The sequence below is a fragment of the Trichoderma reesei genome (genome assembly GCF_000167675.1).
Source record: "Trichoderma reesei QM6a unplaced genomic scaffold TRIREscaffold_6, whole genome shotgun sequence".
Lineage (NCBI taxonomy): Eukaryota > Fungi > Ascomycota > Sordariomycetes > Hypocreales > Hypocreaceae > Trichoderma > Trichoderma reesei.
Genome location: NW_006711153.1, coordinates 517,155 through 542,288, shown reverse-complemented (window position 1 = coordinate 542,288; position 25,134 = coordinate 517,155). Strand labels below are relative to the sequence as shown.

Genomic DNA, 25,134 nt, shown 5'->3' with positions numbered 1-25,134 from the left:
ATGTGTGTCTGGGTCTCCGGACGTGGCTGACAGGGGTGCAGTTGAGCCCAACAGATGCCGACAGGGTCATGGTCATGGTCATGGACCGTATGTTGTCTGCAGACCGCTTGTTGCATGGGCTTCCAGATGTGATTGTCTGCTCCGGTTGGTGTAGGATGTCTTGTTCAGTCAGCAAGCTGCAGGCAAAGCATGTACTCTGACTCGATGCAATCCAGTGTCTGAATGAGTGAGCCGATCCATGGCTGTTGCTGTTGTTCAAGAGGACGTCCTTGCTTTTCGGCCAGAGGATGCACAAGATCCTACACTTTACTCGTTCAATCCAACAATAAACGAAAAGAACGAATTACTGCCGGCAAGCCCAATCCTCGACGGCGATGAACGATGTCTTCTGCACACAGAAAAAGGATTATTACCCTGCATCACACGTTGAGAAAGACAACCATCTTGATCTGCAACGTTCACGGAAACGTCCGTGTCCAACATGAAGGAGCCTTTACCTGACACAGCCGACGGCTCCGTGATTACAATACTACTAGGAAGCACTAACCGGATACCTGGGTGCGACACCCATCCAGCAAAGCTCGGACTCGTCTGTGCTTCAAAGAGCCAAGATGCGGATTCGATTATCAAGACTCGGGTGCAACATCAGCACGAGCAAGCTGCCGTCATCCGGTGATACGACCGTCAGACTACGGGATCCAGATTGCCCGTCCTCCCCTTGACGATGCCCTCAATCTCACTCGTCACCCATCCGCCGTAAAAGTCGCCCGGCTGGGGCTCCACCCGCTCGCCGTCGACGAAGCAGTCCCACGGGCCGGCGTAGAAGCTCAGGTACCCGCGCAGGGGCTCGAACCCGGGCGTCGGGCTGTTGTACGACCAGATGCGGTTGGAGACGGCGCCGTCCGGGAGGCTGATGCTGTAGTAGGTTGCAGCGCCTTTCCACTCGCACCAGCTGGAGCGGGACGTGGGCTTGAGGGAGGCCTTGATGCTGGAGGGAGGGAGGTAGTAAGCTGAGAAGACGGCTGGAGTCAGTAGAAGAAGCAGCTTCGAGGTTGGCATTTTGGATGATAGTGTGTAACGCCGCCATGATAACTTGTCGTTTGCGTGAATCATGTACGAACTCGGTTCGGAGACGCACTTGGCGGGTGATGCGTTTCCAGCACCCAATACGCATCATGAGTGTCTGCAATCTCGACGTCCTTGTAGGTGATGCGGAGATGCCGTGAGATTCTCTCGAGCCGCGGCGGTCGAGGGAACGACTGGACGTTGAGCTTGGTTCTTTCAGCCATTCTGGCAGCTGCTGAGCTGGTTATATTTCGGATGAATGATCTTGATGGGATTGATGCCTTCATTCAGACGAGTTCGACTTTCAATATCTATATCTCAAAATGTTCAGGTTAGCTAAGGTAGGTAGCTGTTTGACTTACATGGACGAGTCATCGATTCAGCATAGAATGTGGCTGGTGATGTGGCTGGTAATTGAACGCCTCTTCTCATGCAAGGCTAGTACTAGATCCAGTCTGCATCTGTGGCTGTGCTTGTCGAACCTTCTGTTGCGTCACCCCGCCTTATCCGCCACATGATTCAACCAATTCCAAACCTCTAGCCTCGAAGAGACCGCAGAGAGCCAAAGGCAATTCAACGACGCCATCCCCGATCAACCATCTCGAACATCGCCATCCCTCCATCCTCCAACCTCTGAGCATCTCCCCTAAGTCGCCCGCTCCTACGAGACGCCTCCGATATTAATCCCTCCCTTCCCTCCGAATACCCTCACCATCTCCCTTTCGCCCACCATGTCGAACCGCCAACTCGCCCGCGACATGCAGGTCGAATTCCAGGCCCGCTTCCAGGCGAAGCAGGCCCGGCGCGAGGCCCAAAAGGCCGCCAAGCAGGACCCCATCCTCCGCAAGCAGATCCAGGACCTGCTCAAGAAGGGCGAGACGCAAAAGGCCTACCAAAAGGCCAAGATGCTGCTGTCCAAGCAGGCGCTCGCCGCCCAGATGGACCAGATGGCCGACATGGCCGAGCTGTCGAGCGCCCAGATCCAGGCCAACAACGCCATGAACCGCATGACGCACATGATGGCCTCGTCGTCGCGCACCATGAACCTGGCGCAGAAGAATACCAATCCTGAAAAGGTGTGTTTGCCCTTCTTTACATCTTTGGGTTTGGGGGACTGTCAAGTTTTGAGTGAGAAAAAAATCCGCAAAGACTGACGCTGACCATTGTGAATACGCAGACCCTCGTGACCCTGGAGCAGTTCAAGCAGCAAAACGAAGAATACGCAATGACAAACGGCATCTACCAAGACGCAATCACCCAGTCCACCTCGGTCCAGGTCGGCGAGGACGCCGTCCACGAGCTGCTCGGCAAGCTGGCCGACGACGCCGGGCTCGAGCTCAGCTTCGAGCTCAACAAGGCGACGCCCGCCTCCGCCGAGCCGCAGACCGCCGAGCCGTCGGCCGAGGAGGAGGACAAGCTGCAGCAGAGGCTGAGGGCCCTGCGAGCTTAGCCAATTTCAAGGGAGATATGATTGTGATATTGTTGCTGATTTATAGCGGATTTGTCCTTGTTCTTTGTCGTCGTTGTATTCCTTTGTCCTACGTTCCTCTCCTCGATTGGGTTATCTTGCTATAAAGTGCGGCCGAATAAACGCACACATGTACAAACGGAATGAGCTTGACAACTTTACACGTTTTGCTCTCGGTTTCTCTGTTCTTTGTTCCTCTAATCAGTCTGGACAAGGGAGTTGTGGCGTTTTGGGCAAAGATTTGCTCGGGCCGGATGGATTTGAAAGGCTGGATCAGATCATGTTGGAATTCTTACAACCAGTAGAGCTGCAACCTTGAACTCGACTCTAGCATATTCTCTCTCTGTGCTGCTGCTGCCTTGGGACCTTGGTTTCGTTCCATACATTCATATTATACAAGCATGCATCCCTACATTCCTAGACACACTACTATCTCGTAGCGCCTCTATGGCCCTCATCTTCGAGTCTCATTTGTGTATCCTCAGGCCCCCGGTTCAATCCATGCATCTCGACCTAATGCGCCCTGCAAGTCTAATTGCAAAGTCCAAACCCTGACCCTTCTATCATGCATTCCACGCGGGAAATGCCAAATCCAAATCAAGACACCATGTCCCATTCTACATGTATAAGCTCGCCACGGCTGTGATATCCCTCTTAATCATCTCCTGCGCCTGCTGCATCTTCTGATACAGCTCCGGATCGCCAATGATTCTCGCCGCGTTCTTCACCTCCCGGCACGTCTCGTCGAGTCGCGTAATGGTTCGCACAATCGTGCCCTCGAGCACATCCGTGAGCGCCGTAATGTTCTTGAAGCTCATGCCCCTGGCCCACTCGTACACCACCTCCATCAGGCCGAACCGCGGCCTCGACACAAAGTCGTTGGAGTCCTCGCTCGACTGAATCACCTGCAGCCGCGTCTGCACGTCGTTGACCTTTTCGGAAATGGCAATGATAGTATCACGTCCACGCTCCAGGTTGCCGGTCAGGGTAGGCTCCGTCAGCGTCTTCTCCTGGAACACGAACGAGGACAAGAGGGCCGCAATCTCGGCGGGGTCAAAGTCGGCCAGCACGTTGTCGAGAATCAGCTCGGTCAGGACCAGCTCGTCGCCAGAGTGGACCTCGCAGGCCACCTTGCCCTTGAGCTGGATGCGCGACGACTCGTCGATGAAATCGAGCTCTCTCAGCACCTGCACGCGCTGCTCGTAGTCGGGGAGCAGCTGAAGATTCTGATCCGAGAGCGTCTGTTTCAGCTGAGCAATATGCTCGGTGATGAGCCACTCATCGTGGCACATGGCATACTGTTGAAATATCTTGTTTAGCACACGGACCCGCGAAAGGCAACGGATTAAAAAAAAAAAGGGGGGGCAAGGCGTGTAGGAACAGGGGAAATTATCAACAACTTACATGCTTCAAAAAGGCAGGGCACCGCAAGGCTGCAGAGTTGGCCATCGTCTTGGACAGCTGCCATCGCTTCTCCATCAGCTCCTGCAGCGGCAAGCTCTTCACCTTGGCCATATCTATCTCGTCCCACCGATCATCCCACGACGAACAGATCTCCTGAATCTTGTCGAGGGCTTCGTGTGCGGGAGCACCCCCCTTGAAAATCTCCGGGATGACTCCCTTGAGAACCCACCTAGTCAGGCATTCGACATCGCTCAGGGGCACAAACATATTCTTAGTAGTAAGACGCCTCTTCCCCTGAGGAAGCTTCTGCATGTACTTGCGGAACGCGGGGATGAAGGGCAGCTGGTCCGTAATGTCGCGGCGCTCTCGAAGCGGCTTGATGGCGCAGACGTGCAGGATGGGGTCCTCAAAGGAGCCCTTGGGGCTCATGCCTTCAGCGAGGAGGATACCGGCGGTGCGGATGCCATCCCAGTTGAAGACAATCAGCCTCTGCGGCGAAAACATCCTTCGCCCAAAGGATATCTTCAGCAAGCCCTTGTACAGCTCCGTCGTCAGCCGCTTGTAGTCCTGGGCGGCCTGGTGGCACTCGTCCACCACGTTGTCGCAAATCTTGCAGGGCTCTCTCTTGACCTTAGCAAGATCTGCTTGAGCCAGCTTGACGTCCTTTTCGTGCTCTGGGAGAAGCTGCTGCGTGGCATGTTCGGAAAAGCTCCTCTTGATCATCTCTTCAATCTTGAGCGCTTCCACTCTCAACAGGTTGAGAATCATGTTGTACGTCAGTCTGAATTGAGACTTGAGCTTGGACGGCTCTCCCAAGATCATGCTGCGCAGCTCGGCCACAGGGGGTACATCGTCGCCGCCCGGTGGCACGATGATGACTGAGCCGACCTTGTCGAGACCTCGACGGCCGGCTCGACCAGCCATTTGCGTGTATTCGCCAGGCAGCAGGTTGCGGAACGAATGGCCGTCGTGCTTGCGGTATCCCGAAAACACCACCGTTCGGGTGGGCAGGTTGAGTCCCATGGCGAACGTCTCCGTGGCAAACAAGACCTTGACAAGCGTTCGAGCGAACAGAATCTCCACCAACTCCTTGACGATTGGCAGCAAGCCACCGTGATGGACGGCAATACCTCTGCCGAGAAGCTCTCGAAGCCTGATGATCTGTGGCAGGACTCGATCCTCGGGCTTGAGACGGGCAATGGACTTTTCAATCACCATGTGGATCGCGCTCTTCTCCGAAGCAGTGCAAAAGTCTTGGTTGCTCAGGGCATCGGCGTTCTCCTCGCATCGCTTCTTGGAGAAGACAAAGATGCAAGCTGGCAGAAGAGCCTGCTTTCGCAAAAACTGGACCATGTGCACCCAAAGATTCTTGTCTTGAGCAGCCGATGTCCGCCCGCCAGGGTTTCCGGCACGTCCCATGTGGCCAGGGTTGTGGCTGGCGCGAGGGGGGCCTCCTCGGCCTCTCTGCTGGCCGCCTCCTCGTCCTCCGCGTTGTTGCTGGCCGCCCCTCTGAGCGCCTCCTCGTCCTCCTACTCCTCCTCGCTGGTTCCCCTGAGAGTTGCCTCCCCTGACGGCGACAGTACTGGTAGCGGCGGGTGCCTTTTCCTTGCTCTGCGTCGCCTTGTGGGCATCCTTCCAACCGCTCTCCAGGAACTTCTTGTCCGCATCCACAATCTTGTGGATGTTCTTGCCAGCCCAAAGGTAGTGCTCGAGGGGAACAGGTCTCTTGGCCGTAGAGATGACGTAAATGTCTCGTTGCTTGGTTCTACCAACCCAAGAGGCAAACTCGTGCGTGTTGGGGACGGTGGCTGACAGCAAGATGAGGGAGATGTGTTCGGGAAGCATGATGATGACTTCCTCCCACACGACACCGCGCTCGTAGTCATTGACGTAGTGCACCTCATCGAAGATGACAAACTCGACGTCTCGAATCAAGTCTGCGCCTCGGTACAGCATGCTGCGCAGAATCTCCGTTGTCATGATGAGGCAGCTGGCCTCGGGGTTGATCTGGACGTCACCCGTCAGGATGCCCACCTCATCAAACTCCTGCCGAAAGTCGCGGAACTTTTGGTTGCTGAGGGCCTTGATGGGCGATGTGTAGATGGCCTTGGTCATGTGCTTGGCCGCCAGAGCAATGGCGTACTCGGCCACGACAGTCTTTCCAGCAGACGTGTGAGCTGCCACGAAGACGGAGTCGCCGTTTTCCAGATGATACACGGCCTCCTTCTGGAACGTGTCCAGCTCAAAGGGCCATTCCCGAGCCATATCGGGGACGAGCTCTCTGAAGTTGGGCATGTCATGCTTTATGTCGACCATGTGCGCCCACTCACGGCCTGCCTTTTTGGCGCTGGATGCTGCGAGGACACCATGTGGCTCGAGAGATGGGAACTCAACCGGCAGCAGATCGTCAATATCGTCTCCGTTGTCCTCGTCCTCCGCCAAGTCTCCCGAGGCTTCATCAGGTGACGAGGAATCCTCCACTTTAGTGCTCTTTGCCTCCTCTGGATCCTCTTCGAGCTCCTGCTTGATGGCCTCAGCAGTAGACTCGTCCACGGCCGTCTTCTTGCTAAAGTCGATACCGCGGGTCATTCCAGGGGCAGTCTGCAGCAGTCCCCCTTCATCACCCAGCTGAATCACCCGCTCCAGCTTGCTTCCCGCAGCGGAATCGTCGGCAGCGGCATTGCCCGCATGAATCTGGTCCTCCAGCGCCGCGGTAGCCTCGATGCCCTCCAGCCCGCCAGGCGCAAAGGGGAAGAAGCCAGCGGCGCCCCTCACGAAATCGGCCCTGCTAGCTGGCTTCCGGAGAAGACTGGTCGAGTTCTTTGCCGTGGCGCCGCTCATGGGCACGGTGACGTTCTTGTACCCCGTCACGCGGCCCTCGAGCCCGTGGCGCAGGAACCTCGTCAGAGTGCGAGTCTGGGGCGGAGCGATCCTGAAGAGATCCGTGTAGTCGGCCTCAAAGTCCCATCGCTGCTGCAGGCGGTCCAGCCACTCGACGGAAAAGTCGGGAGAGGGCATGAGAAGCTCATTTTCTAGGCGCTGCTTCAGCTCTTGAGGGTCAGGAAGCCGGCGTTTCCTGAGCCCAGAGCTGGAGATGCCCTCTTCCTGGGAGGCGAGAAGGGCATCGATGCCAGCCATGGCGGAGGGAGAGGCTGGAGATGCTGTGGTCTTTCAGGTCCTCTGGATTTCTGCTCTTTGTTCTGGTGTTTGTTTGGTTTTCAGAGTTGAAGATTAATGACGTTTTGGCTGGACAATGCAGTGTGTAGAGGTGGAGTCTGAGTCGTTGACGAAGCTGTCGAGGCTGCCCAGCTTGGAGGTTGAGATTGCCCCGCTAACGGAAATGCGGGTCTGGGCAGCTCCGTTGAATCATGATGCAAACAAGGGCTCCAACTCTACACAATACATGTGACACAGCGAAAAAGGCGTGTATATAAACGCGCAAAGGTGATTAGAGTACAGGTGCATTATTTTTCCTCTCCGCCCGTCTATCGAGATTTTGTGACTAGAGGTCCAACCAGATTGCTACATAGCCAGATGCGCTTCACCACCTCCGAAACCTCCCCCCCCTGGAAGCCAAAAACACCCCTTCCAAACTTGAGTCTACTCCCATTGAGATATTATATTGCCCACCTCGGATAGCCACCCCTCTCCTTCTTGAATTTCGTGTTTGTTTACTTGATTTTTTGGGTTCGTAAGATGGGTAGCAAGATTGCTATCCCGTGTGCTCAACTTGTGCTGGCAGTTTAGACTCGCAGCATCTTGGCGGCAAACTCCTCAATCAGCTGCTCGTTGGGGAAGGACATCTCCTCCAGCTTCTGGGCATAGGGAGTGGGCACCTCGGCACCGGTGACTCGCTGGGCAGGGCCGTCAAGGTAGTCAAAGGCATACTCCATGGCCAGGGCGAGGATCTCGGCACCGACGCCAAAGGCAGGGTAGCCGGACTCGACGACAAGCAGACGGTGCGTCTTCTTGATGGACTGGACGATGGAGTCGAGATCCAGGGGCTTGATGGATCGCAGGTTGATGACCTCGGCCTCGACGCCATAGTTCTTCTTGAGGTTCTCGGCGGCAACGAGGGACTGGCCGACGCATCGGGACAGGGAGACAATGGTCAGGTCCGAGCCGGCGCGCTCAATCTTGGCCTTGCCAAAGGGGAGGACGAAGTCGTCCTTCTGGGCGGCCTCGGACATGGGGAAGCTCTGGCCGTACATGAGCTCGTTCTCGAGGACGACGACGGGGTTGGGGTCGCGGATGGCGGCCTTGAGCAGGCCCTTGGCGTCCTCGGCGCTCCAGGGGGAGACGACCTTGAGGCCGGGCACGCTGCCGTACCAGGCAGAGTAGTCCTGCGAGTGCTGGGCGGCGACACCGGCGGCGAAGCCGTTGGGGCCACGGAAGGTGATGTTGCAGGGCTGGATACCACCGGACATGTAGAGGGTCTTGGCGGCCGAGTTGACGACATGGTCAATGGCCTGCATGGCGAAGTTGAAGGTCATGAACTCGCACTAGTGGGGGAAGAGTCGTGTCAGTGATTTCCTACCAGCTACCCTTTCCCGTCGACTGATATGCAGTGGAATAACATGAAAGAGGAACAAGAAGAAGGACAAGGACAAGGACAAGGACAAAGACAAGGACAAGGACAAAGACAAGGACAAGGACAAAGACAAGGACATGGCGGCTATGATATGGCAGCTACAGCATGACCATTGGGGGGGAGGCACAGGTGAAACTCACCACAGGGTGCAGTCCGCTCAAGGCAGCACCGGTGGCCAGACCGGCAAAACCCATCTCGGTGATGGGCGTGTCAATGACACGCTTCTCGCCGAACCGGTCCAGCAGACCCTTTGTGACCTTGTACGCTCCGTTGTACTGGGCAACCTCCTCGCCCAGGATGAAGACCTTGGGGTTGGCCTCGAGCTCCTCGGCCAGCGCCTCGTTGAGGGCGTCTCGCACCGTGTACTCCTTGACGCCCGAGCCCTCGGCGTACGCCCTGCTCTGCGACGAGCCGCCAAAGTAGACGGGGCGGGCAATGGCCTGTGAGAAGGACGGCGCGGCGTGCGCCTTGATGGAAGCGGCAGCTCGTGTCGAGGCAGCCAGACGGGCTGCGGGTCGGAGGAAGCGGGACATGGCGGGCGGAGGGACGAAGAATTGGCCGGAGGACACACACGCGAGATTCTGTTCGACAGAGGGGAATCGAGGCCGCTCACAGCTGTGCCGTCTGCTGTGTCTGGGACGATGGGGGGGAGGCGAGAGGCGGGAGTTGAGGGTTGGTGTGTTATTTTTTTTTTCTCGCGGTTGAGCTGGAGGTTTGCTCTGGCCTTCCCCAAAAAAAAGCACCAAGAGGGAATTTCCGGCTCCGAGCCAAGCACAACTTTTTTTTCCCTGCGCGGGCGGGCTCCCGTCAATTTCCTTGGGGGGGTTTTCCTTGTAGAGCTACAGCGCTGTTGCCACTAACAGCCAGGGCCTTACAGCGGGACGTGGGCGCTGAACCCGCCTGTAATATGTGACACTCTGAAGTTGTTGGGGAGGGGCAACTGCGGCCTGGAACTGCTGACTAAGAGGGGCATCCCGATGCTCTCCGCTGCCGGAGGTGCTTTGTGGCCGCGATAAAGCGGGAGGCTGTCGAATCAGAAGGGCGAATTGCTTCTTACTTCAGCACAATGACAAGGGGGGAGAGACGGTCATTGGACTCTTGCGCTGGAATTGGAAATCAATTGAGTTTCTCCGGATCTTGAACAGACACCAAGTGAGATGCTCCGTCAATGGCTGTTCTTATCGCAACAGAACCTTGTACAATGGTACCTAGTTGCAGATACAGTAGTGAGCAAGACGTTTTACGAGAGGTCGTGAGCAGTCCAGTCATTAAGGTAAGTGATAGAAAAGGCAGAATAATTAATAAGATGCAGCTCGCATCTTGGCTATAGCCATTACATATGCGTACATAAATGGGCCGTTCGTGTCATCAGGCCAAATGCATCATCATCCCGTCCAAATAATATGACCATGCTCGACGCCGCTTTTGGTTTTATATCCTCCGGCTCCCTCCAACTGGGGCCGCTCCATCGTTCCACATCAATCGAGGTATCAAGTTCCCACAAGAGATCTGCTGCTGATCTCTTTCCGTCTGTTTCCCATTTCTCCATCTCTAGATCCATGTTACTGCATCTAGGCAGAAGGCTTGCGGCCGACCATCAGGTACATGGGCGTAAACAGGTGCTCGCGGCCACCGGCGACCAGGCAGTCAGCCGCGAGGGCCAGGCTGTCGGCCGTCTTCTTGGTGCCGGCAGGGGCAAGGCCGACCTTCTCCAGCAGACCAGCCAGGCTGTGGGCAATGGTGCGGCCCCAGGTGGTCATGCGGACAATGGTGAAGATGTCCCCGACCGACTGAATGTATCTCAATTCGCCGGACAGAGGCCAGTACCAGGGAAGAGGGTCGGGCCGGTCAGCCAGATCCTCGTGCCTCAGAAGCTCGAAGCCAGCGGCGCGCATGGCGTCCAGGGCCTCGGACACCTTGCACATGTTGGAGATGCCGTCGCCCTGCTCGATTCCGAGGCGGATCTCGCGGTGGTGCAGGTTGTTGTTGTCGTAGTCATCGGTCATGAGCCACTCGTAGACGCCAAAGACACCGCCGGGCTTGAGCACGCGGAAGATCTGGCTGTAGATGCCCTCCAGGGAGGGGGCGTGGACGGTGGCCTCGATGGCGTAGACAGCGTCAAAGGTGTTTTCAGGGAACGACATTTGCTGGCTGCGCGTTAGCGGGGAAGAAGAAGAGTTATGAATCAGGACCGGAACATACCATGAAGTCGCCCTTGACAAAGGCCAACTGGTTAGAGAGGCCCTCCTTCTCGGCATAGTGGGTGGCGCGGTCGATCTGGTAGTCGTTGTTGTTGAGGCCGGTGACGTGGCAGCCGGTGAACTTTGCAATCTCACGGGCAGGGCCACCGACACCGCAGCCGACATCGAGCACCTTCATGCCCTCCTTGATGCCAATGGTGTGCGCCAGGTAGTGCTCGTGGCGGGCAATGGCCTGGTAGAAGGGCTCGCCCTTGGAGAAGCGGCAGAAGTGGAAGGACTGGCCCCAGCCGTACTCGTACAGATCCGTCGCCAGGTTGTAGTAGTGCCTCGTCAGAGTGGCATACTCGGCCGTTCGTTTCTGTCGTGCTCATGTCAGAAATGGTACTCAATCTTCCAACCAACCAATTGACCTGTGCTTTTGGCAGGCAGTCGGCTTCGAATCATCAGGAAAAGACTCACGGCTCGCTCCTCTGCCGTCTCGTTCTCGGCGGGCTTGTTGTCCCAGTGCTTGAAGTACTCGTCGACCGCAGCCTTCTTGGCATCGGCGCCCTTGGAGAACATGGCAGCAATGCCGCCCTTGGCCTTGGCCGAGTTGCCGTGCAGGGCCTTGTTGAAGGCGGCATCTCGCGCCTTGTCCTCCTTCTCAAGAGCTGCGGGGGCCATGTTGAATGATGTTGTAGAGTAGAATTAGAAGAGAAGAGAAGGAATAGCAGTAAAACTCTCTATTAGCTCTGGAAAAAAAGTAGGGTCAAGGAATGAATGGAGAAGAGGAGGGAGAAAGACGACACAGAACGAAGAGGGACGAAGGGGAATTGCTCCACGAAAATGAGTAGAAAAAGATGGCGATTCTGGGGGGCCACGCGAATGAGCGGAGATGGGGGGGCTTTTATGCGTTGTCCTCCCAGGCCGGCATCAAATCGTGAACAGCAGCAATTTCATGGGACTCTGTCCGCCTCTCTGTTTTTTTTACCCCTGACGAAACGGCAAAGGCCAATCTCCAATCCCAATTCTGGGCTTGTGATATCGCACTAGAAATGGAATTTGGCCCTTTGGTTGGCTGGATCGAGGCCGCATCTGCCTGCAAGTGGTAGGCGGTGAAGAGCCCCGCGGTGTGCGAATACGAACGCGAGCTCGGATTGGGCTGCCCTGCATGCGCCTCTTTTTTTCTTTTCCCGCCTTCCATTCCCTCCGAGGATTCACTTGCGGTGTGTTCCTACGGCCGGCTTGGTGCTAGCCACTGGAACTTGTGCGGCAGAATCTCCATATTAGGGGACGTTTATCTGCGGAGCCAAGCACCCAAATCTCTCAAATACGCGTATAAGCTGTGTCTAGTGCCTATCCGCTGTTCTTGCTAGGAGCTGAAGCCTAGGTTGATGTTGCAATGGCTCGTGTATCCCGAAATTGGTGTTCAATCTGGCTCACAGACGAATGGTATCTCCATACGTGCCGATTCCTCAGCACGTGCAAGTCATGACGATATTTGGCATTCTTCTGGAAGGTGGGTTGATTTCGGAGCTCAGAGGTCCCTGAGCCGCCCAATTGCCTAGAACTCTATCGCCACTCATTCTTTGCTTTGCAATACGCAATGGCGCCCTATCGATAAGATTCCACATCATGGCTTATGTAACATACTCTGGCTGGGCGAGGCTGCGTCAAGTCTCCACCTAGATTTTGCTCGTCGCGATCTTGGATTTGCAGCTTGCGAACTTGCACATCAGCCAAGGATCATCTCGTCCTCACCCAGACCAGCATCACCAGCTCTATCACGGCTGGACATTGCCCGTCATGCCGCCCCAGATCAAGCAAGACCTCAACCGGTCAGGATGGGAGACGACCGACTTTCCCTCCGTCTGCGAAAACTGCCTGCCCGAGAACCCATACGTCAAGATGCTCAAGGAAGACTACGGCGCCGAGTGCAAATTGGTAAGTCGTCGCCGTCGTCGCCAACGCCTGATACTCTTCGCCTAGATTGTATGCATGTACTAACAAGCCTCTCAAGTGTACGCGACCGTTTACCGTCTTCAGCTGGGCTGCTGAGCGCGCACAGGGCCGCAAGAGACGGACCAATGTGTGCCTGACGTGCGCTCGCCTCAAGAACTGCTGCCAGAGCTGCATGCTGGATCTCAGCTTCGGGCTGCCCATCAACGTCCGCGATACCGCACTCAAGATGATTGCCCCAGGCCCGACGTCCGACATCAACCGAGAGTACTTTGCGCAGAACAACGAGAAGCTCATTGAGGAGGGCAAGGCGGGAACTGAAGAGTACGAGAAGACGGACGATAAGGCCCGCGAACTTTTGCGACGCCTTGCCAACAGCAAGCCCTACTTTCGCAAGGGCAGAACCGTGGACGAGTCAGAACTGGCCGGTGCCCGAGCTGGCGGGAACCCTGCAGTAGGGGCTGGCGTTGGAGGCCCAGGTCCGATCCGAACTCGAGACTCGAGAGCTGCAGCCGCTGCAGGCGCGCGGCCTGGCGGTCGAGGGCGAGGCCGGCCGGCATTCCCCAGCGCAGCACAGCTGCCCCCGAGCCCAAAGGACTGGCTACCACCGGATGACCCCAACATCATGTCTCTTTTCGTCACGGGTGTCGAGGACGACCTGCCCGAGCACAAGATTCGCGACTTCTTCAAGGTCCACGGCAAGATCAAGAGCCTGGTGTGCTCCCACATGTCCCACTGCGCGTTTGTCAACTACGAGACGAGGGAGGCCGCCGAGAAGGCAGCGGCCGCATGCCAGGGCAGGGCGGTGATTGCTGGATGCCCGCTGAGGATTCGCTGGGGACAGCCAAAGGCCATTGGAACCATGGACCGTGAGCAGCGCTATCAGATGCTGCAGGATGCCCGCATCCGCCAGAACAGGCCGCAGCAGCAGCGGGCCTTGGAAGCGGGCCAGCAGCCAACCGCGGCGACTCGCGCAGTTGCTGCGGCGCCGCCTCCCGGAGCGGAAGACACGCCTAACTATGCCAGCCTGGCTGGAGAGTAAAAGGGCGTCCAGACCCATCTTGCATTCGTCTTTTCTTCATGGCGCTTCTTTCAGCTTTATTCTCAATTCTCAAACTGTCACGTTCTCGGCGTTGTGGTGCTAAGGAAGGATACATGGGATATTTGTTGCTCTGTCTTTGTAGATTCCGCGGAATCAAGCAGGTGAAAAGGCCAATATATCGTGTGGCATATGGATTGGAGGGTATCATGAGTCTAGTAATTGTACAGATTTGTTTTACAGTGGTACATACACGAGCTGCCTCACTTGCAGCCACAGCCCCCGCCGCTGGCGCTCTTTGCATTGCCTGCCGTCAATATGCTGTCGTTGTCGCCTCGCTCGGTGTGTTCATGGATCCGGAGCTCTGTCCAGCAGCATTAGCATGGTGAAGATGGTGTAGCAGCTGCTTCAGTTGTAGGCCAATGCTCACTGTAAGTATGATCGTCGCCCTTGTTCTCCATCTTTCGGCCCTGGACGACGTTTTGTCGCAGGATCGTGGCCACATCTTCGGCGTGTCTGATGGCAGACTCGATGCTGGAGCTGGAATCGAGGGCGCGGTTCTCCTGGAAGCCCTGTCGGATCTGGGTTTGCGCAGCAGAGAGGACGTGGACGTCGCCTGGTGAAGTCAGTCTCGCCGAGGATTTTGAGCATTCTTTTCGTTTCGCTTGCGCCACCTACCCTGAAAGGCGATTCGCGCAGCGCGCAGGAGGTTTCGATAAGCCGCCAATGACATTGTCTCGAACTATATGCGTGGAATCGCTATACTGAAAGAAGAGAAGAAGCAGAAAGCAAAGGCGAAGTGCACAATTACGCAGACTTGATTCGATATCGAGATGGATGATTTTACAGTGGAGGCTCGACCGTAAAGAACGGAGGCCCGGTTCTGCCGCCTTCCGCTAACCGGCCGCTGGCTCGGGACCCCCCCCCTGGTAAAAGAAGCCCCGCCATTGGTTTAGGTGGGAGCAAAGAAAAAATAAGAAAAAAAAAAAAAAACTGGAGATTGCCTCAACGCCTTTAGTCGAGCCGTTTCTCTTCTTCCTTTGATTCTCAACCCATAACTGCTGTCATTGTCTCAATTCGCAGTCACAATGGCTTCCGTCAGTCAGGTTGTCACTCTTCCGCTGCCCGCCCTGCCCGAGGGCTGGAGCGCCGACAAGGATTTCAAGGCCGTCGGCAAGCTGTCGGGCGCCGTTCAGCGAAGCATCGAGCCCGTTGGACCGCATTTCCTGGCTCACGCTCGCCGAGCCCGTCACAAGCGCACCTTTTCCGAGGACGACCGGATCCAGGCTCAGGAGAGCGCCAAGAACGTCGAGGATGTCGACGATGGCGAGGAGAGCGAGCCCGAGGACCCCATGATGCTGCAGCTGCAGGCCAAGGACTGGAAGGTAAGTTGTGGACGATGAATCTTGGACCGTATTGGACCGTCCCGTCAGGATCGTGCTCTAACAAGAGATGTCAACGCAGACCCAGGATCACTACAAGGTGCTCGGCCTGTCCAAGTACCGCTGGAGGGCCACCGAGGAGCAGATCAAGAAGGCCCACCGCAAGAAGGTGCTCAAGCACCACCCCGACAAGAAGGCCGCCTCGGGCCGCACCGAGGACGACCAGTTCTTCAAGTGCATCCAGAAGGCCACCGACGTGCTGCTGGACCCCGTCAAGCGCCGCCAGTTCGACTCGGTCGACGAGGAGGCCGACGTCGAGCCGCCCACCAAGAAGCAGCTGCAAAAGGGCGACTACTACAAGCTCTGGGGCAAGGTCTTCAAGTCCGAGGCCCGCTTCTCCAAGATCCACCCGGTGCCGACGTTTGGCGACGCCAACTCGTCCAAGGAGCACGTCGACGAGTTCTACAACTTCTGGTACAACTTTGACAGCTGGCGGTCCTTTGAGTACCTCGACGAGGACGTCCCCGACGACGGCGAGAGCCGCGACCACAAGCGTCACGTCGAGCGCAAGAACGCCAACTCGCGCAAGAAGAAGAAGGCCGAGGACAACGCCCGCCTGCGCAAGCTGCTGGACGACGCCTCCGCCGGCGACGAGCGCATCAAGCGCTTCCGACAGGAGGCCAACGCCGCCAAGAACAAGAAGAAGCTCGAGAAGGAGGCTGCCGAGAAGAAGGCTGCCGAGGAGGCCCAGGCTAAGAAGGAGGCTGAGGAGAAGGCCAAGGCCGAGGCCGAAGCCGCCGCAAAGGCCGATCGCGAGGCCGGCAAGAAGGCCAAGGAGGCGGCCAAGAACGCCCTCAAGAAGAACAAGCGTGTGCTCAAGGGCTCCGTCAAGGACGCCAACTACTTTGCTTCCGGAGACGCCTCTGCCGCTCAGATCGATGCCGTACTGGGCGATGTCGAGCTGGTGCAGGGCAAGATTGACGCCGACGAGATTGCTGCTCTCGCCGGAAAGCTTAACGGCCTGACGGTGGCGGACGAGATCAAGGGTGTTTGGAGTGCCGAGGTGAAGAGGCTCGTTGACGCGGGCAAGCTGAAGGAGGGCGATGTCAAGACGCTTGTGTAGACGGTCTGGGGACGGGGACGCTGGAACATAGAATTTAAAAGCACATTAGACTGATGGTTCTTAGATTCAGTTTCAAAGCGAGATTTTGAGCATTTTGCACTCATTTGCATCCAACATTCTATATATGACTGATGATATTCTACGGTCTGCATACTGGGTACCCACGAAATCCATGAGAAGCCAGGGGATCCATGAGGCACCCTGTGTATACCTTGTGTTTAGTGTAGCCTGAGGTAGTTCGCATCACCTGATACAATGACGGTGATTTAAGCACATCTACTGTTTGCTCATCGAAGTACTATCACTTATTGAACACCAATGCAAATCCTCCAGTTTTTATAGATGGACTCGTCAACTTGCATCGTTACTACCAGGTACAGTCTCATAGATCCCATCCATCGCCAAGGCTGTACGTAAGTCCTCAGCCTCTCTCGGCCCCCGCGGACCCCGAATAATCCGAAGTGTTGTCCATGTACCTCGCCTCACACGATGCATGCATGTGTACATCAATGCTTGTCAAGTTTATTTTCCGCTGCAATCCATTTACCTTAGCTTGACCTCTTCACTTCTCGGCATCTGCATCTTTTACAAACTGAATCAGAATACAGCTCTGTGGAAAGATTTCTTGAGCATGCTGAGGATTCTCTTGAATGGACCTCCTAAATCCCGAGTACCATTGATTTTCACTCAAGACACTGACAGCATAAGCATCGTCCGTACCTTCTAGTGAAGCCTTGAGAACCGGCATCACTTGTCTCTTCACGTATACCACCTGATCCTGCACGAAGATTAACAGAGACAATCGATACAGAATCGGAGGTAGAAAAGGGAAAAGAGCCACAGATTGACGCCGTGTCTCCTGGAAATACGACTCCAGCACGGGAGAGCTACAGCCTCTTATATAATCCGACAACCAACAACATCTTTTGGCGATTACAACAATGCAGAGTCTCGCGCCGTCCGCGGCCGCCGACGCACGAGCGCTCCGCAAGGCTGTAAGTGCACCCTCGTCCTCCTTTGCACGTGAATCTGGGTCCGTCCAAGGTATATACTGCCTATCAATCTCGGCTTCTTGGCTGGGTTGATACTGCAGGATGGAGTCCAAGAGACCCTGTTCGTTCGTTGATTGACACATAGCTGACAAGCTCTCCTCCCTCATACGATATAGTGTGATCAGTGTCGTCAACGCAAAGTGAGTGAGCCATCTCATCAATCTTCACATAAGGTCGGTCACTGAGCTCATCATGATCTCCTCAAGATCCGCTGTGACAAAAACGAACCCTGTTCCAACTGCGTAACAGCCGAGCGACGATGCACTTCGACTGCGTGGCAACGGCCTAAGGAGCTTCGCCAACGGGTCCTCATCTCGTCGCAGTAGTGAGTTGCCCCGTCCATTCAACTCCATCCTCATTCCCTTCGACTCATAATTATGCTGACCCGATATCGTATGAACCTCTCAAAGTGAAAAGAAGATTGACCGGATCGAAGCCCGGCTCGCCAACATTGAGAGTCTTCTCAAGAACATCTCATCCGCAACCCCTATAGACCCCTCAAAATTCATCCATACGCCACAGACAGACTCCGCCGTGCCAACCACCACGTCGACCGCTGACTATGACAGCTCCGACGAGGAATCCGTCCTCGGCGGCGACTCGGGCTTGACCGTCCACACAACCTTTGCCAGCGAATTCCTCGAGCGTGCCGTCAAGAAAGCGTCCCTGCCGGCTGTGAATCCCAAGATGGAGACGGCTCTGGCCAACCTGAGCCAGCTTGTCGAGCTGCAAAAGCACCGCTCCATCAGTCACGGGCCTCGATTTCCTCTGCAGCAGCCAGTGCCCCCAGGGGGTGTAAGCAAATTGCCTATGCCTCCCATGGCGACGGTGGTTGCCCTGTTGAAGCATGTCAAAGGTATGCAACGCCAACAGCAGATTCGATTTCTGATGAGAAAAGGGGGGAAAGCTTGAGAAGAAGAAGAAGAAGAAGAAGAAGAAGACATATGAAATCTGACTCAAACAATGCTCGTCTAGCCGCCCCTCCCACCTTCTTCACCATCCTCTGCACCCTCACAGGCATCAAGGACTTTGCCGACCTGTGCCGCACCGTCTACTTCCCCGCCGAAGACTTCTCAGACGCCACCTTTGCCGTGGTCAACGCCATGCTGTACAACCTCTTCGTGGAGCAGCACTCGCTGGCCAAGGACGAGGCGCTGCGCGAAGAGTACAACTCGTACGTGACCATCTGCAAGACGAATCTCGAGACGACGCTGGCCAACTTTCCGCTGTTTCTGTCTCCCAAGATTGAGAATGTGCAGGCTCTGCTGCTTGGGGTGAGTGTGTTGTCCCGACATGGCTGCTATATGCGTGATGGACATGGATATGCTGACACGATGGTGCTCAATCCAGTGCCTCTATTCCATCGACGTCTCCAGGCCATCGGTGGCGTGGCATCTCATCACAATGGCGGCCTGGCTGTGCCAAGCAGGCGGTTACCATCGTACAGAGTCTCTCCGCAACGACCCTCCGCAGATTGCACAGCAAAAGAAGGTCATCTTCTGGCATGTGTATACGCTGGATAAGGGCCTGGGCCTCCGGCTCGGACGGGCTTCGGTCATAGCAGAGTGCGACATTGATATCAAACGAGAGTTTGAGGTCAACGGCTTCGACCATCTGACGTCGACCACGTTCCCGACGCTGTGGGTTGAGATGAGCAGCTTGCAGAGCCGGATATACGAACAACTGTAAGTAGTGTAGTCGCCCGGACGAATGAGCAGGCTTGATTGCAGTTCAAATGAATCTTGTGTGGCTAATGACCGTCCTCCTTATAGATACAGCCCAGCCGCTCTGGCAAGCCCTCAGGCAGATCTGATTCAACGGGCCCGAGCCCTGGCTGCGGAATGCAGCCGCCTAGAAGTCGAGACGGAGGAGACACGAGAGAAAGTGTACACACTCCTCAAGTCAATAGGGACTTCGGACGTCGTCGACGTCTTCATCAAGGGCGACGAGGTGCAGTTTTACGTCACCAAGACGCTCATCTACCGCGTCATCCCGGCTCCGGAAAACTCCGTCACCCGGTTTTGCGACGAATGCTTGGATGCGGCACGTCACGCAATGAAGACGCATCAGGAGTGTGTTCGATTCATGGACATTAGCACATATATGCGGTCCATGTACATCCACTGGTAAGAAGAACTTCCAGTCCTGTGAAGTTGCTTTGGTCCGATACCGGCAGGCATCACAAACCAGCTATCTGGAGTCCCGATTTACTGACCACAAGGGATTCCTTGACTGAATAGGAGCCTCTTGTTGACGCCATTCGCCCCATTCTTCGTCCTCTTCTGCTACGTCATTGAGACGACTTCGCTGGTAGACCTCAGGGTCCTCCAGGACTTTGTCGATTCTCTCGAGGGCGGAAGGGGGCTCTCGGAGCCCATTGATAAGCTCTACCGTCTCTGCCGGGTCATGTGCGACATTGCCACGTTCTATGTGGAAGCCAAAGGCCAGCAGCAGCAAAGCGATAATTCCATCTCCATAGGGGATGAGTTCGAGATGTACTTGAGCCAGCTTGGCTTCATCCCCAACGACGATCAAGCCATGACCAACACGGACACCACCGACGCGGGGGCGCCGCTGCAGGGCAGTGGCCAGGTGGCGCAACTTGCCGACTGGTTTGTAGGCAGCCGCAACATGATTGGCCTCCTGGAGGAGGACTTGTCGCAGATTGAGTCTCATAGATGGATGCAACCCGATGACGAGCTTTGAGGGTTCGGGGTGCTTTGGATATGAGCTGCGGCAAGTGCAGCGACGGTAGTCGGAAGAATCACCATGGTGATAGGATTCATCGCCGGTAATAGATAATCGCATCCAAAGAGTATCGACATGATATACGACGGCGTCTTGTGAGCGAGTCAATCGGTGGGGAACCTCGGATCGTAGACTTCGTAGCCTTCATCTTCCGTATCGCTCTCCACGAGTGAACCCTTGTAGATGCGCGAGGAAGACGGAGCAGTCTTCCCCTTGTCTGCGAGAGCACCAGCAGCAGGATTCGCTTGTTTCCGGGGCAAGTCTGTCGACGCTGGCTGCGATGCGGTAGCGGCGGCTGATGTCGGTGCGTCTACTGGGGCGAAAGCGCTCTTGAAGCCAGTCTTCTTGAAGCCGCCCTTTTTGAAGCCGCCGCCTCCGCCGCCGGACGACGGCGCATCCTGCTCGGTGAGCTTGATGCTGACTATGCCGTCCGCCTTGGCCTCGGCCCTCCTCGCCTTTGCGCCGGCGTTGGGATCGCGCACCATGGCCTTCATGTCCTTGAGCCGCTGCTTGTGGCTGTGGTCATAGCTGCTGAGGTGGGCTTCATAGTCGTTCATGCGGGAGTAGCCCTTGGAGCAGAGGGTGCAGTAGAAGGATTTCTGGGCCTCTTTCGCCGAGGTCGTTTGCGCGGGAGGGAGGGTTTGGTGTCTCTGGAAGGACGACGCGTTAGTTGGTGACGCTGGGCTGAAGGTGCGAGAGAGTCAGTGAGACTTCTGGAAGAATACGTACTGGAGGCATCTTGACGGCTACAATCAGAAATTGCAGGGGAACTGAGCGGTATTAGTCGAGGCGTGTTGATCATCAGAGACCACCTAATGGAGATGTTCGCGATGGCTTCATGATTCAATGTCACGCTTCTCCCGAGACTGGAGACGTCGGAGGATCGGAGACAAGAGCCCGACGGAGCTATGGCGGGGCAGACGGAGGCGGCTGTCCACTCACGGGCCTGGGATTGACCGATTACAGAGTAGCTGCAAGCACTTTTCAGTACCAGAAACCATGTGGGATTCTCCCCAGTGTAAGAGTACCGCCAGGTACTGTAGTCGCGGTGCTAACAGCCCTACCACTCACTTACACTGCAGTTATCAACCGCCTGTTTCTCACAGTATGAACTACTTCATGCACTGATGAAGCACACATCAAATACTAGTAGCTGAACCTCCTACTGATGATACAGGTAGTATTGGCCTTTGGCAACGACCTGGCATTGGCTCTCACAGGATGAGCAATCATCTCGCTACTTCTGGTGGCTCACGCAAGGGAGAAGGGCCATAGCATAGCGTCGAGCAACTACTGGAAGACGCCGGTCCAGGACCAGTGGCTTGCAAGGAAGATGCCGTAGCTTCAAGCGACGTGGTCCTACCTTACATGCGTACATCACAGGGATGCCCACCTGCAGAATAGATGAAAATGTCCTGATGCTGCTTGTGTGTATGGATTGATGGAGTAACGCCATACAGGCCCCTGCTAGAGCCAAAGTGGAAAGAAATCCTTGGAGGGCGTGAGGCAATACTACAGTACGTACAACGTCTTGAACAAGGTGCGGGTGCTTGAGACAACTGTATGATTGCGGAACTCCCGCGGGCCAATTACAGGCCCATTGCGCGAGCCTGGTGGCTTGCATCATGTTCCAGGAAGAGGAGCGGAAAGGAGAAAACATGCTTCAAGACAGACGAGACTCGACGGCGGCTACTACTACCAACAAGTACTACATCATTACGCCGCATAGATGTGTCTCTGCTGGTTGTTCTCTCCATCCATCACAGAAGTAAGGTAGGTACTCATACTAGGTACTATGTAGTAGTATGTACTACCTCACTGTACAAGCGTCTATATCAAGCGGGATGGGGGCGACTCTCCAAAACCCAACCAAGTACTTCTCAATTAGGCATAGAGTCTCCCCCACGATCTTGTGGCCCGATGCTATTGGCAGCCTTTTCCTCTTGTTTTTTTTCTTTCTTTCTCAACGTACTCCGTTCTCAGACCATGCTTTGATGCTCTTACGGGACATGCAGGTCTCACTCGGGAAATTTCTCTGCCTCGGACTCTTTTGATACCCAAGAGCCTGACGAAGCTCGCCTTTTTTCTTTGCCCTTTCTTTGAAACAATTCTGCTGTGAACCCCTGACGCCGAGCAAGGAAGAGAGAGAGAGAGAGAGAGAGAGAGAGAGAGAGAGAGGGAGCGTTCAAGGAACCCCCCGTTCGCCTTCCTCCATGGAGAGCGACTCAGACGCCGAGAGCCCGCAAGGCTGGCGGGAGAGGAGGAACTCGACCCTGACGTATATCTCGCTCCTCCAGCTGGATCCTGCACCCATGGAGGACTCAGACCCGGACACACCGACGGAGGAGAAGAGGCCCATCGATCCCTTGGCTGCAGATGCCGCCTTGGAGGGCGGTGCGGGCAGTATCAAGACTGGCTCGACCATGGCGCCGGGGTTGAGTGGCAGTGGCCGAGGCGCCATCTATTACCGTTAGTGTTTCCCTTTTCTTTCCTGTTTATCATGACAGCATTTTCTTTCAAGTATGATGCCCGAGTCTTTCTTTTGTATTGATTGCATCTATTTTTATCGTTATTCGCACCATTGCAACCCTGTCTCATGCGGGCTCTTCTCAAGAGTACTACACACACTCCAAGTTACATACCTTACTACTTTACCGTTCTTTCATGCTAACCAGAGTGGTCATGTCTCCGTCTCCTCCCCATGTATAGTCACCCGGTTGCAAAAGTATTCCAGCTATGCCATGTCCGTCTTCACGACCATGCACCTGGCCAATGTATCCCTGATTCCCGCAGTTACACGAAGCGTGGCTGGCTCGGAGACTTACCTGCTTATGGCCCGGGAGCTCTACCAGACCGCCATCACGGAGCCGCTGCTGGTTGGCCTGCCGGTCCTGACGCACATCGGCTCGGGCATCGCACTGCGCCTGCTGAGAAGGTCCGAGAACATTAGGAGGTACGGCGGATCGACTCCCGGCATGTACGCCATGCTGCGTTCCCGGACAGACGCATCCGGCGCCTCTTCTCGCTCTTCGGTCCAGCTCTGGCCGCCGCTAAGCTGGATCTCTTGGTCCGGCTACGTCTTCACGGCCTTTTGGGGCGCCCACGTCTGCATAAACAGAGTGCTGCCGCTGGTGGTCGAGGGCGACAGCTCCAACATTGGCCTGGCCTACGTCTCCCACGGCTTCGCGAGACATCCTCTGGTCGCCTCCTTTGCCTACAGGGGCTTGATTGGGGTGGGATGCGGCCATATGGTCTGGGGACTCGCCAAGTGGTTTGGCATTGCCCCGTCGACAAAGGGCTGGTGGGGGAGCGAGGCGGTCACGGTGGATAGGAAGACCAAACGGCAGCGCAGGCGACGGTGGTTGGCCATCCAGGCCGCAGTAGTGGCAGCAGCCGCATTGTGGGCGGTCGGAGGTCTGGGGGTTGTCGCGCGAGCAGGGCCATCGGATGGATGGGTTGGGAAGTTGTACGATGATCTGTTTGCACGAGTTCAGTTGTTGTGACGAGGGAGGCCGTGGCTGTATCAACCTGTAGGAGGGATGGGTCAGTAAGTGAGGGGGGGAGGGGGGGGGGGGGGGGGGGGGGGGGCATAGACGCATCATGATGAATACACACGATCTTATGAACACAGCAGTCATATCCTCAACTTGATGAGGGGGTAGAATATTGAAGTGCCGCCCTGAACTATTGAAGTGATGCTATGAACTATTGAAATGATGCTACTGTATGAACTACGGACAGGGTAAAAACACACATGACAGCCACGGACAAGGAAACCATGGTTTTATACCTCTATGCAAGTAACTTACCTAGGTATGCTGGGATGGAGACAAGGCGATGCCGACAAGTATAGAGCATTACGGTATAGGCGTTGCTACGTCTGTCTCTTGCCCTCTTCCTTATGAATCCATTACTTGTGCACGCGCCTAAGGAACAAATCATGATAGTATACGAGTATGAGAGACATCGGAAGAGTGGACGGAAGAAAAGTGGGCGAGATGGTAGGGGCGATAAGAGACGAGAGACATGGAGAGGACTTGGATGGAAGGCAAAAATAAAAATGAACAAAGGGGGGGTACGAGACTGTCAAGATACAGAGACGCCATCATGGATCCATCCTTCTGGCTGGGGAGCTTGAGGCTCAGCTTTGCTTGGACTTTTTTTATTATTTTTCTTTCTTTTTTTTTTTTTTGTTCACTTTGTCCTGTGAGCATATCAGAGTGCCGAGACTGGCCGCATCAAGAGACGAAGGGGGGGTTTGATGAGCTGTTCTGCAGCGTGCATGCTTCGTACATGCACGTGTGTACATACACGTACATCAACGACAGCGGTATGCCTGCAGGAAGATTTTGTTTTCTCCCGTCATTTTTTTTTTTCAAGAATTCTTTCTTGCTTTTTGCTTGCATGCGTATTGCATGCATCTCGGACTCTGGTCCACCGCCTGGGCTATGGCGATCTATTGGCCTGACATTCACGGCTGATACAAGCGTACCTGCAGGCGACTCGTTTGAGAAAGTGACTTGTCGCGGAGAGGGGAATCGGATTGAAGCCACGGCTGAAGTATGAGGACGAGACCGAGTCAAGATGGGTGGGAGAACATGACCTGACGAGTGAGTTTTCTGGACGCCTGGGAGGTGGGTTTGGACCGCGGAGCCAGATCCGAGTGAAGGTGAGGGCGGAAAAAGCAAAGAGAGACATGATGGTGTTTCTTTTTGATTTTTCAGAGGGGCTGAGTGAGTGCTACTAGTGGCGGGAGTAGTCGAGGTAGTACCCGTCTGCGGAGGATGCCATAGCAGGGGTACTTTGTCGAGACGGGAAGCCTCTCAAGGCCTGATCCCTGGCTAGCAGGTGGGAAGCAAATGGTGCCTATTCGTGGCTGAAGAGCACTTCGACGGCGATTGGACAGGGACCCCGATGAAGGAGGGGAGGGGCAGGATTCGCCATGTAGTATCATGGAGGTAGGAATAGTCGAGCAGACGCATGTCCAGCATGGAGCCTAAGCAAGAGAGGAGAGGAGACGAGACGAGATCCATTGAAGGGGAGGCAACTGTGCTCGACTTGCATGTCGGCTGAAAGACACAAACCTGCCTGGACCTTGACGCGTCCCATTAATAATTTCTGGG

General features: G+C 55.6%; 11 protein-coding genes across 11 annotated transcripts; 5 read left to right on the top strand and 6 right to left on the bottom strand.

The window, feature by feature from the left end:
• Positions 1–684: 684 nt before the first annotated feature.
• On the bottom strand, positions 685–1,289 carry TRIREDRAFT_59152 (uncharacterized protein; the record flags this gene model as incomplete). Its single annotated transcript, XM_006964066.1, has 2 exons — positions 685–1,010; positions 1,139–1,289. The coding sequence occupies 2 exons, from the start codon at positions 1,287–1,289 to the stop codon at positions 685–687; spliced, it is 477 nt and encodes a 158-aa protein (XP_006964128.1).
• Positions 1,290–1,708: 419 nt separating this feature from the next.
• Positions 1,709–2,515, top strand: TRIREDRAFT_121169 (uncharacterized protein; the record flags this gene model as incomplete). The annotated part of the gene is made up of 2 exons (XM_006964223.1): positions 1,709–2,141; positions 2,243–2,515. The coding sequence occupies exons 1-2, from the start codon at positions 1,797–1,799 to the stop codon at positions 2,513–2,515; spliced, it is 618 nt and encodes a 205-aa protein (XP_006964285.1). The 5' UTR covers positions 1,709–1,796.
• A 635-nt stretch (positions 2,516–3,150) lies between these two features.
• TRIREDRAFT_59184 (uncharacterized protein) lies at positions 3,151–7,075 on the bottom strand (the record flags this gene model as incomplete). The annotated part of the gene is made up of 2 exons (XM_006964065.1): positions 3,151–3,831; positions 3,938–7,075. The coding sequence occupies 2 exons, from the start codon at positions 7,073–7,075 to the stop codon at positions 3,151–3,153; spliced, it is 3,819 nt and encodes a 1,272-aa protein (XP_006964127.1).
• Positions 7,076–7,680: 605 nt separating this feature from the next.
• TRIREDRAFT_76744 (E1 component beta subunit of acetyl-transferring pyruvate dehydrogenase) lies at positions 7,681–9,161 on the bottom strand (the record flags this gene model as incomplete). The annotated part of the gene is made up of 2 exons (XM_006964064.1): positions 8,669–9,161; positions 7,681–8,439 (listed from the first exon to the last, which is right to left on the bottom strand). The coding sequence occupies exons 1-2, from the start codon at positions 9,059–9,061 to the stop codon at positions 7,681–7,683; spliced, it is 1,152 nt and encodes a 383-aa protein (XP_006964126.1). The 5' UTR covers positions 9,062–9,161.
• A 703-nt stretch (positions 9,162–9,864) lies between these two features.
• On the bottom strand, positions 9,865–11,547 carry TRIREDRAFT_121166 (delta(24)-sterol C-methyltransferase). The gene is made up of 3 exons (XM_006964063.1): positions 11,189–11,547; positions 10,731–11,087; positions 9,865–10,675 (listed from the first exon to the last, which is right to left on the bottom strand). The coding sequence occupies exons 1-3, from the start codon at positions 11,390–11,392 to the stop codon at positions 10,100–10,102; spliced, it is 1,137 nt and encodes a 378-aa protein (XP_006964125.1). The 5' UTR covers positions 11,393–11,547; the 3' UTR covers positions 9,865–10,099.
• Positions 11,548–12,514: 967 nt separating this feature from the next.
• On the top strand, positions 12,515–13,709 carry TRIREDRAFT_105938 (uncharacterized protein; the record flags this gene model as incomplete). Its single annotated transcript, XM_006964222.1, has 2 exons — positions 12,515–12,652; positions 12,729–13,709. The coding sequence occupies 2 exons, from the start codon at positions 12,515–12,517 to the stop codon at positions 13,707–13,709; spliced, it is 1,119 nt and encodes a 372-aa protein (XP_006964284.1).
• A 260-nt stretch (positions 13,710–13,969) lies between these two features.
• TRIREDRAFT_59584 (uncharacterized protein) lies at positions 13,970–14,439 on the bottom strand (the record flags this gene model as incomplete). Its single annotated transcript, XM_006964062.1, has 3 exons — positions 13,970–14,070; positions 14,137–14,322; positions 14,385–14,439. 3 exons carry the CDS (start codon positions 14,437–14,439, stop codon positions 13,970–13,972), a joined length of 342 nt encoding a protein of 113 aa, XP_006964124.1.
• A 355-nt stretch (positions 14,440–14,794) lies between these two features.
• On the top strand, positions 14,795–16,240 carry TRIREDRAFT_76740 (uncharacterized protein; the record flags this gene model as incomplete). Its single annotated transcript, XM_006964221.1, has 2 exons — positions 14,795–15,091; positions 15,171–16,240. The coding sequence occupies 2 exons, from the start codon at positions 14,795–14,797 to the stop codon at positions 16,209–16,211; spliced, it is 1,338 nt and encodes a 445-aa protein (XP_006964283.1). The 3' UTR covers positions 16,212–16,240.
• Positions 16,241–17,152: 912 nt separating this feature from the next.
• TRIREDRAFT_121164 (N-terminal binuclear Zn cluster-containing protein) lies at positions 17,153–19,969 on the top strand (the record flags this gene model as incomplete). The annotated part of the gene is made up of 8 exons (XM_006964220.1): positions 17,153–17,206; positions 17,380–17,403; positions 17,470–17,588; positions 17,674–18,119; positions 18,239–18,537; positions 18,614–18,948; positions 19,036–19,389; positions 19,504–19,969. 8 exons carry the CDS (start codon positions 17,153–17,155, stop codon positions 19,967–19,969), a joined length of 2,097 nt encoding a protein of 698 aa, XP_006964282.1.
• Positions 19,970–20,115: 146 nt separating this feature from the next.
• On the bottom strand, positions 20,116–20,749 carry TRIREDRAFT_3310 (uncharacterized protein; the record flags this gene model as incomplete). The annotated part of the gene is made up of 2 exons (XM_006963944.1): positions 20,116–20,661; positions 20,741–20,749. The coding sequence occupies 2 exons, from the start codon at positions 20,747–20,749 to the stop codon at positions 20,116–20,118; spliced, it is 555 nt and encodes a 184-aa protein (XP_006964006.1).
• Positions 20,750–22,224: 1,475 nt separating this feature from the next.
• TRIREDRAFT_59625 (uncharacterized protein) lies at positions 22,225–23,514 on the top strand (the record flags this gene model as incomplete). Its single annotated transcript, XM_006964219.1, has 2 exons — positions 22,225–22,480; positions 22,721–23,514. The coding sequence occupies 2 exons, from the start codon at positions 22,225–22,227 to the stop codon at positions 23,512–23,514; spliced, it is 1,050 nt and encodes a 349-aa protein (XP_006964281.1).
• Between the last annotated feature and the right edge of the window lie 1,620 nt (positions 23,515–25,134).

What these genes read in the sequence shown, in the direction of transcription:
- TRIREDRAFT_121166 (XM_006964063.1), bottom strand. Translation starts at nt 11,392, where the DNA reads ATGGCCCCCGCAGCTCTTGAGAAGGAGGACAAGGCGCGAGATGCCGCC. An exon ending in AGACGGCAGAGGAGCGAGCC is followed by an intron (nt 11,088 to 11,188) that starts GTGAGTCTTTTC and finishes TGAGCACGACAG; the next exon opens with AAACGAACGGCCGAGTATGC. An exon ending in TTGTCAAGGGCGACTTCATG is followed by an intron (nt 10,676 to 10,730) that starts GTATGTTCCGGT and finishes ACGCGCAGCCAG; the next exon opens with CAAATGTCGTTCCCTGAAAA.